The 13,018-nt window shown below is 43.3% G+C and overlaps 1 protein-coding gene across 1 annotated transcript in view; it reads left to right on the forward strand.

The window, feature by feature from the left end:
- The window catches only part of Hsd17b4 (hydroxysteroid (17-beta) dehydrogenase 4), a 68,070-nt gene that overhangs the window by 28,385 nt on the left and 26,667 nt on the right, over window positions 1–13,018 (forward strand). Inside the window, exons 10-14 of the mRNA NM_008292.4 lie at window positions 1,800–1,824; window positions 3,550–3,678; window positions 5,517–5,617; window positions 8,030–8,266; window positions 10,299–10,350. Of these exons, the coding sequence (NP_032318.2) occupies window positions 1,800–1,824; window positions 3,550–3,678; window positions 5,517–5,617; window positions 8,030–8,266; window positions 10,299–10,350 (544 nt within the window). The remainder of the gene's footprint in view (window positions 1–1,799; window positions 1,825–3,549; window positions 3,679–5,516; window positions 5,618–8,029; window positions 8,267–10,298; window positions 10,351–13,018) is intronic.

Below are 13,018 nucleotides of genomic sequence, written 5' to 3' on the forward strand. Positions count from 1 at the left end.
TTTTTCGAGGCAGGGTTTCTCTGTATAGTCCTGGCTGTCCTGGAACTCACTCTGTAGACCAGGCTGGCCTCGAACTCAAAAATCCGCCTGCCTCTGCCTCCCGAGTGCTGGGATTAAAGGTGTGCACCACCACTGCCTGGCTTGTGGAAATCTTAAATACACAGGAATGTGAATAGGAGAAAATAAAAGACACACATTACTATCCAGAGAAGTACTATTCATGTTTTTAAAAAAATGTCGTCTTCCAGTTTATTATTAGGTGTGGATTTTACATAGATTCTTTCTTTAGATGGACCTTTTATACATCCTCATCTCCACTGCCACACAGCTAAGCTCATGCATATGTATAAAGTCTTATGTTGTTATTTTTTTTTATTGTCTTGTGGACTTTAAAAAAAAAATTAATGTATGTATATTCTGCTGCATATACATCTACAGGCCAGAAGAGGGCATCAGATTCTCTTACAGATGGTTGTGAGCCACCATGATTGCTGAGAATTGAACTCAGAACCTCTGGAAGAGCAGCTAGTGCTTTTAACCAGTGAACCATAAGTATGCTTTGCAAAGTTCTGATGGATTTCTGGAGTTGTTAGTGGTAGTTGCAGATTAGTCCGGCTGGTGCAGTTGCTTTGGCCCATGAGAAGAGTTTGTAGTTTGTTACTTTGCCCACGTGGTTAAAGGTGATGCCGTTAGCAGGTAGATAGCTGGAGGAACATCTCAGTCAGGTGATGTGGTCCAAGGTTGGAGAGGCCGACACCTTGATCACCTTCCAGAGAACTAAACGGAAACCAGAGGAAAAGCTTGGAAAGATTTTCCTGAGATGGAAGTCAGGGAATGAAATACACTTTGCAAGGATAGCAAGTCAGGTCAAGTGGGAGCAAACAAAGAGCCAGCCGCTCTGAGAAGGGCCACTCACAGTGTTTGCTGAGGTGGGCAGGGAAACTGGGTTCTGCCCAGAATGAGCCTTGGGTAGGAAGACTGCCCCGTCTCTTCCAGCTAGCAAAGGAAGAAGTAACCACATTGTATTATGGCGGCTCTGACTTTGTAGTCAGTTTAGTGGTTCTGTGTGGTCCCTAATATAGGATGTATGCCTTAGATACAGGAAATAGCTTAGGGTAAAGCTTTGCATCGGTCATAAAGGGGGCCTGTGCTGGTTTGTTTTTATGTAACCAGTGACAAGTAGTTTGAGGATTGCTCATTGGAAGGCCAGTGCTAGGAAGTTTTCAGCTGGCTTCATGAGAATTTGCTTCCTTTTTCAATTCCCCTTTGCCTTTTTGTGTGGTCACAGCCACAGCTGATTAACCCACCATTAATTGGATATAGTAAAGCATAGTGAAGCAGAGTAAAGGCAGACGTTGATGAGACGTCATATTGTTGAACCTAGAGCCACTATGGTGTCTGCTATGGTGAGTTTCTTCTGTTGTGTACGTGAAATTCCAGCAAGGTCTGGCTAATAGCGTATAAGAAGGATGAATTTCTTTAATCAGATACTGTCTATCCCTTTTAAGGCTTGCTTGAAGGATTTCTACAATACTGCAGAAAGAAAATGCATTATCTTTTCCTTTGAAAATTAGAGTGTGGTCCTTTCTCTTGTCTCAGCCCCGTGAAGCCCCACGGCTTTGCCTGCTGCAGGCTTCTGCTTTGATGCCATCAACATCGGCAAGGCGGGGAGCCAGGGGGTTTGCGTGGAGCTTTTAATGCGTCATTCGCGTCAGCTAGCGTCCTAGTACTCCTCATAACTAAGACGTTCTCATAATGATTTACACTAGATGATATGTCTTTTTCCTTCCCTTTACTAGGTTGGAGCAGGATGGATTGGAAAATGTAAGTCTGTTGGGTTTTGGATTGTGATGGACTTTTTCCTTTTGTAGCCCGTCTAGCCATTAGAGATGGATAAGGGTCTTGTCAAATGTCTAATCACTTGCATACTTAGGCAGACTTGACTACTTGGTCCAACAAAAGGTACTACAGCACGGGTATTATTCTGCGGGCCTCTTGTACTTTTAAGGACCTATGTGATCCCTATAGTTTGCACTTGGTTTGTCTTCCTCTCTTCAGACACTGTGCTTTCTGTTTTGTTGACTTCTATCCCCCAATGGCTCTGGCTTCCCAAGTGCTTCTTGTTCTTTCATCAGACCAGTGAGTGGGAGAGAGAACTGCCTGAGAGATGGGAGGAGCTTGTTCTAGATGGACAGGCAGCTTCTCCAGTTCTCTCATGTAATTCTCTTCTTTTTAGACTGTAAGAGGTCAGGAGAGAGAGAGAGAGAGAGAGAGGGAGAGAGAGAGAGAGAGAGAGAGACAGAGAGAGAGAGAGAGAGAATATGAACACACACACACACACACACACACACACACACACACACACAGGGGCTGCAGATGAGCTGTGGGAATCTCCCACCACCCCAATAGTGAATTAATTTGGCTTCATTCCTTGGATATTTCCTCTCTTAAACCTTCTGAGCTTCAAATATGGTAGTTGCCCTATAACATGAAAAACTGTGAAAACTTCAGGAGCTCAGCCGAGTTCTCTGTTGTATCATAGTTAATCATAGAATTAATTGGATTGTTTGAAGACTGATATCGCTGGAGGATAGTGGTACACACATTGTATATGATAGATGCTTCAATGACTCCAGTCTAGTTAAACACAAAGCAACTTGTATTTCTCAACTTGAGTGTCTTAATGATGCCTATTTAAAATATCAAGATACGTGTTGCAGTAACAGCTACACATAGACACTTTTACAATAGGAAAAATCTAGAAACAGGCATCTTTTTCATATCTTTAAGATGTCTTAAATTGAATGGTCACCAATGTTTTGCCATCATGTTTAAATGTTATTACTATGTAGTTATTCCTATGGATGTTTACAAAAGAAAACAGTGTTAACTCTCTAAGAGAACTCAAGAGCAGCAGTACTTGTTGTGCCCCTGAGTGGTTCTGGTGGGGCTGTGGGAATGGAGGACGAGCTGAGAATGGTGGCCATGGTGTACAGGGTTCGTGACAGAGGTCTGTAGTCTCTGCTTGCTGTCACTTCCAGCTCTCAGGTCACAGCGGCAGAGCTTTGTCCTGCCAGTCTGCATCTGTAACCGGAGAGGGAAGCACCTCTGTGAGTGATCAGTGGTTGTATGCGGAGCCTTTGGCAGGACCACAGGCCTTTAGGGTCAGCAAGAGACTCTGCTCTCAGTAGTTCCCGACAGAGTTAGGGAAGTTCTCTCTTGAGCTTCACATGTCTTGTGTACAGTTTATTTTAAATCTGATTTAGTTCTGTGCCACTTAACTTGGTGAGGGTTACTTACCCTGGGGAGTGGTGGGTCTCACTTCCGCACTTTCACCCATTTCTGTCTGACGTTGTGTTCCTGTTCTCTTCCCTCGGCCTTTACCTGCAGACTTTTCTCTACAAACTGACGTGTCTGCTAACGGGCCTTTTAGAGACAAATGTATTCCTTTCTCTGTGATTTTCCCTTAGCTTGAAGATGGGCTCTTAAGCATCTTATGTTGCGTCTTTAAGGTATGAGCTCAGTCTCACGTCTTCTTTCCATGACTAGTGCGCTGGGAGAGGACCCTGGGCGCCATCGTCAGAAAGCGGAATCAGCCCATGACTCCCGAGGCAGTGAGGGACAACTGGGAGAAGATCTGTGACTTCAGCAATGCCAGCAAGCCGCAGACCATTCAAGGTAGAGCCCTGAGCCACTTGGTCCTAATCAGGGAGCCAAGGTGACAGACAGGCTGTCTTCTTGCACAGTTCCATCTGTTTCTACTATGGTGAGGGTGACACATGGTGTTGGGAACATAGTTCCTGTTGTAGTAAGTATTTATTCTTAGTCACGGGTGTTTACCCCACCTTTGATTATTCAGTTCCCTGAGAAAAGACACACAACTTTTACATTTATAATAAGCCTTTAATGCACTGGAGCTGGGCAGATATCAACCCTCTAAGCTACTATACCTTCTTCTCTGCCAGTAACCCCAAGTTATAACTTGTCATATTTCATCTGAGCCGATCTTAATTCCACTTGGCCAGCACTCATGGCCACGTTTTCAAGACTCACCTACCCCATGGCATCTTCTCCCTCTGCCTTCTCTCCTCTCTCCTCCTGGTCCTCCTCAGACCCCAAGTCCTGGAATTGAAACCCCACCTGCCTCTCTTCTGCCTAGCTATAGGCTGTCAGCATCTTTATTAAAACAATAATTTTACATTAAGAAGCAAGGTTACATGGCATTACCTTTTATATGAGAGAGGATTCTCTTGCCCCTGAGGGCAACCAGAGCCAGTATTTACCATTACAATACATAGCAACAAACCAAACCTCATCAGCCAGGACTCCTCCTACTGAAGACAGTGTTGTTGCTCAGCCAGTTTGTTGAGTGTGTCTTAATCCTGTGTGTTTGGTTGGTGTGGGTGGTGGGTGGATGGCTGAGGGTGTGTGCTCATTTGTGCTACATGTACCTTCTCCCCAAATGCTGGTTGGTTTCAGAGTCTTACTTTCTAGCCTTATGCTCTTTTTATTTTACATTTTCTTTTAATTGTGTGTGTGTTTATTTATGTGTGCTTATGCGTGGGTATGTACCTGTGAGTGAAGATTTATGTGGAGTTCAGAAGAGGACATCCTGTATCGTGGTGCTGGAGTTACAGGTTGTGAACTCCCTAGGGTGGGTGCTAGGGACAGAACTCAGGCCCTTGTAAGAGCAGTCTGCACGCTTAACCTCTGAGCCATCTCTCCGGTCCCTACCCACATTCTCTTAATCTGACGCAGTTTTTGCTGCTGTCCTAAAAGTGCCCTCATCTCTCATTTAGTTAAAGATGTGCATTGATTCAGCACATTGCTTTTGCTGGTCTCTCTTCTGCCTTCCTCCCCCTTTGTCACCTTCCCATTATTTTAGGAATTCTTTAGAAAAATTCAGACTCTGCCCCCCCCCCCCCCCCCCCCCCGCCCCAAATGATCAGCAAGATATTGCCAGAGACTCTGGGCTGTGTTGTTTATCTGTTAGCTGAACTCCTACCATGCAGACACCCAGGGATAACTGCTTCTTACTGCTCTTGTTTTGGATGTACAGCTTATTAATTGAATGTTAAGTTCTTTTGATGCAGAGGCTCTTTCATGTGTATTTATTTTTTGTGATGCTGAGGGTGGAACTCAGGACCGTGGGCATGCTGGGAAAGCTCTGTACACACAGCACAGCCCGGTTTATGTGGCATCCTTTTAAAAATACAGTGTTTTAAATTAATTCTTTGAAAATGCTGTAGATGTATGTAATGTATTGTGATAGTATTCACTACACCCCTTCATCTGGCTGCTCCCAGACCATCTTCTGTTCTCTTTCCCTTCCCTAGCCTCAACTTCACATCCTCTTGGTTTTTAAATGACCCACGTATGTTAGGGAGCCGGGCAGTGAGGCTGTCCACTGGGGTGGGAGGCTCGGAAGTGTGCTTAGCTCTTGTCTAGCATATTGCAGCTTTCCTAACTCAGATCTTACAGTAAAGCTTGATCTTCTCTTCTCTTTTTAATCGTAGAATCAACAGGTGGTATAGTCGAAGTTTTACATAAGGTAGATTCAGAAGGAATCTCACCAAACCGTACCAGTCACGCGGCACCTGCAGCCACGTCAGGATTCGTAAGTAGAAGTGCCTGCAGCTCACCTTTCTACTGTCCCTCCTTCCCTCCCTCCTTCTCTCTTTCTCTCCACCCCTGTAGCTTTTCTTTTGGAGGTAGTCATTCTGTAGTTTATCGTGGAGAAAATCAGTGGTGTGTGTTCAGAATCTGGTGGTGGCGCACGCCTTTAATCCCAGCACTTGGGAGGCAGAGGCAGGCAGATTTCTGAGTTCAAGGCCAGCCTGGTCTACAGAGTGAGTTCCAGGACAGCCAGGGCTACACAGAGAAACCCTGTCTCGAAACAAACCAACAAGCAAAGAAAACAAACAAACAAACAAAGATTGTCTTTGGAATAGGCTCAGTTGACCTAAGGAATTCATGATGCTCACGTGAGCATGTAGCTTGAAGTCAGCCCTGCAGCTGTCCAGATAACTCTATTCATCTTAGCAACTTTTCCTCTGAGATTTTTCTGGGCAGTACCATGTTCTGTGCTTTGATGGAGGACTGTCTTGCAAGGAGAGGACGGTTTTGGGTATTGTTTCTACAGCTCTCCTTAGTGTGCGAGTGTGGGAGCAGAAGGTACCAGCTCAGCTTCTGCTGTTGGCATTGGTAATAGATACAGAAGCTGGAAGCGTTCTCTGTTTTCAGGAGTGTAGTTTTACATGTAAGTTTTGCTAGTCTTTCTTTGGGGTTATGATGAATCAAGGTAGTTGCTAGGTTGATGTGTTGGCTAGCCCACACCCTCCTTGCTATTTGAAAAGTAAGCCAGGGGGATACTGGGTGGGAGAGGGAGAAGAAAGCTATTACCTCTGCTGTTGCTGCTGAGTAGGACCTGAGGTGACGAGCTGTCTAGTGTTTCTGTGTGCTGTTGCTGTCACCTTCTCTGTCTCTTCATGACTCACTTTAAATGCTTTTGAAATAGATTGAATTTTTAGACAAATTTGGATGGGGGTTGGCACCAGTGCCCGGTGGGCAGTCTGCTACAGGTTCCTGGTCACGTTCCCCTTTCTCCTGCCAACCACAGAGCATGGCCTCTCTGCTGAAATGGAATTTAAACAATTCCAAAACATTTAAACAAATTGTTCTTAACTTATTAATTAAAAGATAAATGGGTGATTTATTGTGAACTATATAGATAGGCTGTCGATAGAATGAACAAACAGAAGCTGAACATGAACTATAACTTCGTTTTGTTGTTTTTCTTTGGTTTGACAAGTGTCTTTCTTCTTTGCCACCAGTAACCTTCCTTCAGTAACATCTTTTCTAAGTTTTTGGGAAAAGGTGTTTATTTTAATGGTTCATTTCCTTTTTTCCTTTTGCCCACCAGACCTTTTGAGGAAAAGCATTGATAACTATTAGAAAATGCTGGTGTGGTTACCAGTCAGCAGCCTGTCAGTGCGGGAGGAACAGTAACAGGAGGGCTCTAGCCCTGTGACATGTGTCAGCGTACTGTTAGCTGGCAGTGACGTAGGTTAGGATATGTGGATCTAATCTGTAGATATCTTTATTTTAATAATGCATGCATACATACATTTATCTTTATTTTATAATATCTAGGTATGTATTTATATGTATATTTCTCTCTTTTTAGCCTATAGGTTCTTTGCATATATATTATGGTTTCCAGTTTAGTATTTTTATGGGATTCTTGAGTATGTGAATGAGTGGGTCTCTGTGTCTACATCTGTTTCTTGGGCCTGTTCCTTCTGTCTGTCTGTTCTGTCCTATTTTGATCTGTTAGTTTGTGTTGTTTTTATCATATTACACACACACAAACACACACACACACACACACACACACACGCACTCACACACGCACACACACACACACGAACGCACACACACGCACACACACGCACACACACACGCACGCGCACACACACACACACACACGCACTCACACACGCACACACACACACACACGAACGCACACACACACGCACTCACACACGCACACACACACACACACACTCACACACGCACACACACACACACACACACACACGAACGCACACACACACGCACACACACGCACACACACACTCACACACGCACACACACGCACACACACTCACACACGCACACATTTACTTTATTATTCCTTAGAATCCTGTTTGTTTTCTAATGAGAGACAGGAATGGTGTGGAGCCAAATGGGAGGGGAGGTAGGGAGGAACTGAGAGTGAAAACTGTAATCACAATATATTATCTGAGGAAAAAAAAAATCAATCTTCAATAAAAGGGGAAAAAACGAAGTGTAGTAGACAAGTGAAAAATAATTTATTACATACCCCCTTGGCTCCCCTGGTATTTTGTGACCTAGGGATCTGTCAATGTCAGAAGTCTGAGAATATTGTTAGCTTACAGTTATGATTTGAAGTAGGGGCCAGCAGATGCTGCTGTGGAGGGTAATAATCTTCCTGGTTTTCTCTTAGGTTGGTGCTGTTGGCCATAAACTTCCTTCATTTTCTTCTTCGTATACGGAGCTGCAGAGTATTATGTATGCCCTCGGAGTGGGAGCGTCAGTCAAAAATCCAAAGGATTTGAAGTTTGTTTATGAAGGCAGTGCTGACTTCTCCTGTTTGCCCACCTTCGGAGTCATTGTCGCTCAGAAGTCCATGATGAATGGAGGGCTGGCAGAGGTTCCTGGGCTGTCATTCAACTTTGCAAAGGTGTGCCTACCAGGAGCATTGTTTGGTCCTGTTTATTTAAATGTTGTTGAGAAACGTCACATCCCCTATGTACAACTACATACATATGATTTTTACATAACATGAATATACATTGACTATGGTGGTTGGCTTAGGAATCATGATTTAGTATATATGTATATTTTTTGATTTCTTTTTTCATGAATAAAAGAGGGGAGAGTTAGTTTAAAATTCCAAGAAGAGTGTACCAATCGATAGTCCTGTAATCCTGGGATAATGCTGTTAGTTCTCTCTCTAGCATAATTGTAAGTAACTAGGTTTAGGCTTCTGCGTACAGGAAGACTGAGTCAGTGATTCACACCATTCCTCAGTTTAAAGGCCTCAAACTGCCCATGCTGGACACACATTCCCACATCCAACTGTGGAGCTGTTGGCAGTTGTTAGCTGTTGGGAGAAGGAGAGACAGTTTTCTCTGGGTATAGCCTGATAAATTAACCAGGCTTCTGTTGAAGACCACACATCCACGTATGTGGGCAAAGGGTCTTATTGGGCTTAAAGTAAAAGGACATGAAGTTGGGTGGGTAGGGAGTGAGAGGAGAGTCTGGGAGGGGCTGGGGTGCAGGGATGGACATGATCAGAACTCATTGTATGAAATGCTCAAAAACTAAAGAAAAATCTTATGGGGCAAAAACAGAGTCTAAGCTGAAATCCTTGTAATTGCCATAAGGATGCCTTCTCACAACAGCCACGAGCAGATCGCTGGATCAGAGCTCTGGGCAGATTTCTATCTAGTTGAACTGATAACCCACTGCCAATGCCTCTCCTATTGCAGTAGATGGGAACTCATTTTCTTAGACTATTGGTAATATTGGAAGAAAGGGCCAGAAACCTGGGCTGGAGTTTTCTGATCTCTCTCCCATGTTATATGCTGAATAAGATGTTTACATTCTGTGACCAGGAGTGTCTTAGGGTTCTATTGTTGTGAAGAGATACCACAACCACAGTGACTCTTATAGTAGCCTTATAAACGCTTATAAACTGGCTGACAGTTTCAGAGGTTTAGTCCCTTATCATCATGGCAGGAAGCATGGCAGCGTGCAGGCAGACATGGTGCTGGAGGAGCTGAGAGTTCCACATCTTGATCCTAAGGCAGCAGAGAGAGACTGTGCCACACTGGGCATGGCTTGAGCATACAAGGCCTTAGCCTGTCCCCACAGTGACAACATTTCCTCCAACAGAACTACACCTCCAAATAGTGCCATTTCCTATGGGCCACACAAACACATGAAGCATATGGGGCCCATGCCTATCAAACCACCATAAGACGTGACAGCCGTCTGGAAATCTGTTTCTCAGTTTCCCTGGCGTAGGGTGTCAGGCAGCGTGGTACAGTGAGGGAGGCACTCCTTCATTTGTTCCCCTCTTCTCTGCCTTCTGGGGTTGCAGGAAGATGGAAAGCTGCCCTGCTATGTAGGGTGGGGGCTTGGCCTGGGTATGCTCAGGAGTGCCTGCATGTGCTGCTGCGCCACCCTGAGCTCAGGGTAGCTGTTTCCTCGGTGTGCTTGGTTTCTACGCTTTGAGACATGCACGAAGGGAATGTTGACATTCGTGTTTATGGATTGTGACATTAATGGATATATTACAAGCATTTCTATGACCTTGGATATACTTATAAGGTTTATCCTTGTATTTTATTTGAGTCATCTCTTCGTTTGTGTGTCTTGAAGTTACCGGCCCAGGCCCATTGGTTCATTTGTATTGAGCAGACACTTCCTGAATGCTCAGTATGTCCTAGGCATTATTATAAGCACTTGGAACAGAGCCTAATTGAGTGATCCAATAAGGATCCCTGGGTCTTCTTTCCTCCAAAAGACCTGTTTGTCTTTGTGCTGGTGTGCTAATTATTTCTATATTGCATGATTAAGCAAAAACTACACTGGGCTAGGTCACACAGGAAGTATGGGTAGTGAAATGTATCAGTGCTTAGTAGTACCCACAGGTAGAAACCAGTGCAAGAAAGTTTGCTAATAAAATTACATGTGTTCTAACATAGGCTCTTCACGGGGAGCAGTACTTGGAGCTGTATAAGCCACTTCCTCGATCAGGTGAGCTTATGGGAATTGCCCAATACTCTGCTTTACTTTTCTGGTCAACCTGTCAGACCATCTCATTGTGTTAAACTGACTTAGACCCACCCAACACTAGAACACTAGAACTTTCCATCTGTAACCTTCAAGTAAATGAGTTAACTATTATGTCTCCTATTTTTCTTCTATCAACAGAAAATTTTGATTTAATACTCTCACATACGTGCCATTATGATTATATGTCAGATATGGCTCCTGTGATTGTTTATCTTGATTTGCATAAAGCAAACTGAAAGATACATTTGTCATTTTTTTTCCTATTCCATTTGAAGAGAAGAAAACCAACCTATCTAGTACTTTTTCTTTTCTCAGTAGTAATTTGTTTATCCATCCTATCCTATCTTTCTCTATCCATTCATCCACCCATGCATCCATCCATCCATTTATGCTTTCTGAGATAATATCTCTTGTAGCCTGGAGTGGCCTTCAACCTTTTCCCTAGCATGGATAATCTTGAATTTCTGATCCTTCTCCTCCCACTTTCTGATTACTGGGATTAAGGCTTGACCCACTACAGCAGATTTATGTGGCACTGGGAATGGAGCCGAAGGGATGTTCATGGTATTGCAAGACCGTGTGACTGAACTCTATCTCCAGATCCACATTTTTCTTTTAAAATATTAATTTAATTCCCCCTTTCATCTCTCCAGTCCCATCAAGCTACTCTCTTTTGAACTTCTCCCATGTACCCCCACTCGGAAGTTGGTAGCCTTTTTTCTTTGATTATTGTCACGTACACACACACACACACACACACACACACACACAACTCACCAAGCTTGGTTTTGTTGTTTGTGTGTATATGGTTTCAGGGCTGACCACTCTTACTGGACAACCAGTAAGGGGACTCATTCTTGGGAGAGGATAATTCTCCTCCTTCATAGTCAGTAGTTGCTTATAGTTCTTTGTCTATGGGTGGAACTCTATCACTTTCCTTCCTTCTGTGTTAAAGCGTCAATTGATAGTGCTGTTGCTCTGGTCTTACGCATTCAGTCATAGGGAGGAGAGACTATTTCATAGGTGACTTCTTGAAATTCTGGCTCTTTCCATCTTTCTCTTTCCTCTTTCATGATGTTCCCCTGAGCCACAGATGGAGGAGCTGTGCGTAGATGTTTCCATGCGGCTGGGTTTTCATGATCTTTTGATCTTGTGATGTACATGTATTTGTTCAGGCTGGGATCCCCACCATTCATTGACTTGGCCGTTGCCCCAGTTGTGGTTTTCTGTAATGATTTCCCTTTGCTTCTGTGAAGAGGGGTGAAAGCTACACTTGCCCGTGGACATGAGGAGAGGATTGAGAACATAGTAAGACATTATGCTGGTCTAGCAAATGGCAGCAGTAATTTTCTAATGTCCACGACCTCACTGGCTTCTGGACGCTGGTTACATTTCCAGTACCAGGAAGGAGTTCCCTTGTGTTGTATGATCCTTAGTCTTAGCTGTTGGTTGCCCTCCAACTGTGAGAGCCCTCATTACACCTTAAGCATGTCTTGCCGTGCTCCTGTTTCCATGGCTTATAGGTGTTGCATCTGGGTAGAACTATGTAATTACTTCCCTAGTTTGCATAGTCACAGAAGCTAGGATGCAGGAAGCAGACTTTCAGGTTAGATCCATATAAAAGCTTCCGAATCCTGGGTCCTAAGTGTGTGGTGTCTTTATCAATAGGGTTTCACCTTTAACACCTGATGGGCAACCAAGGGCTACATCTGTAATCTGTATTGTTTTGGGAGACTCTTAAACTATCCTGACTCACCATTCTTATGCCTAGTATTGGAGTTTTTGCTAGTTTATGATTCTTGTGGGAAGCATTGTCAGCCTAAGTAACTTAACTTCCTTAAAAAAAAGTGTGTGTGTGTGTGTGTGTGTGTGTATGTATGTACACAAATAAGATGTACAAACATCTTCACAAATAAGATGGTTAAAAACAAAGGAGGATCTGGTATCTTGTCAAATGTAATGTAGAGGTCAGCAAGTAGCTAGGCTTGCACCTTAGGTTTTTCTCAAACCTTGATATTTTACTGAAATGTTGAGCTTTGTAACTGTTTTTAAAGTGTAATAGATTTGTTTCGATATATTGCAGAATACATTTCTGGTCTGTTTAGTCTGAGATAATACCCATTTTGTGGCGACTATAGGATACTTACCATTTCCATGGCATTAGATGCTTATTTTTCTTTAACCTGGCTGTGTGTTGGAATTATCTGAGCGATTATATTACCTGCTATTTTAGTGAAATATAAATTCTGTACTCAAGCTCTAGATCTTGTGTGTCTGTGTGTGTGTGTGTTATGGTGTCATTTCGTAGATGTCCTTGCATGTTTCATTTGTACCCAGCCTAGTGTGTTCATTTGGGGAACCATCATAAAGTAAGTAGATGTGTATTAGATATTCCCCTTAGGGAATTGATAATATGACAAGAGAGTAGGTATATACTCCAAATGATTACAATTATACACGGATATGAACAGGAAGTCAAGGATAATACTTTTCTTGATTTCTTTTATTTCTTTAGCCTCAAGTTGTATTTCTTGTCAGTTCTTTGTCTTCAGTCATGTCTATGTGTTTGTTAGTTTTAAAATTACTCTTAGGTAATATGCATACTGAAAATTGAAGATCCAAGTCAGGC

This window comes from Mus musculus, chromosome 18 (assembly GCF_000001635.26).
Source record: "Mus musculus strain C57BL/6J chromosome 18, GRCm38.p6 C57BL/6J".
In the NCBI taxonomy this organism is placed as follows: domain Eukaryota; kingdom Metazoa; phylum Chordata; class Mammalia; order Rodentia; family Muridae; genus Mus; species Mus musculus.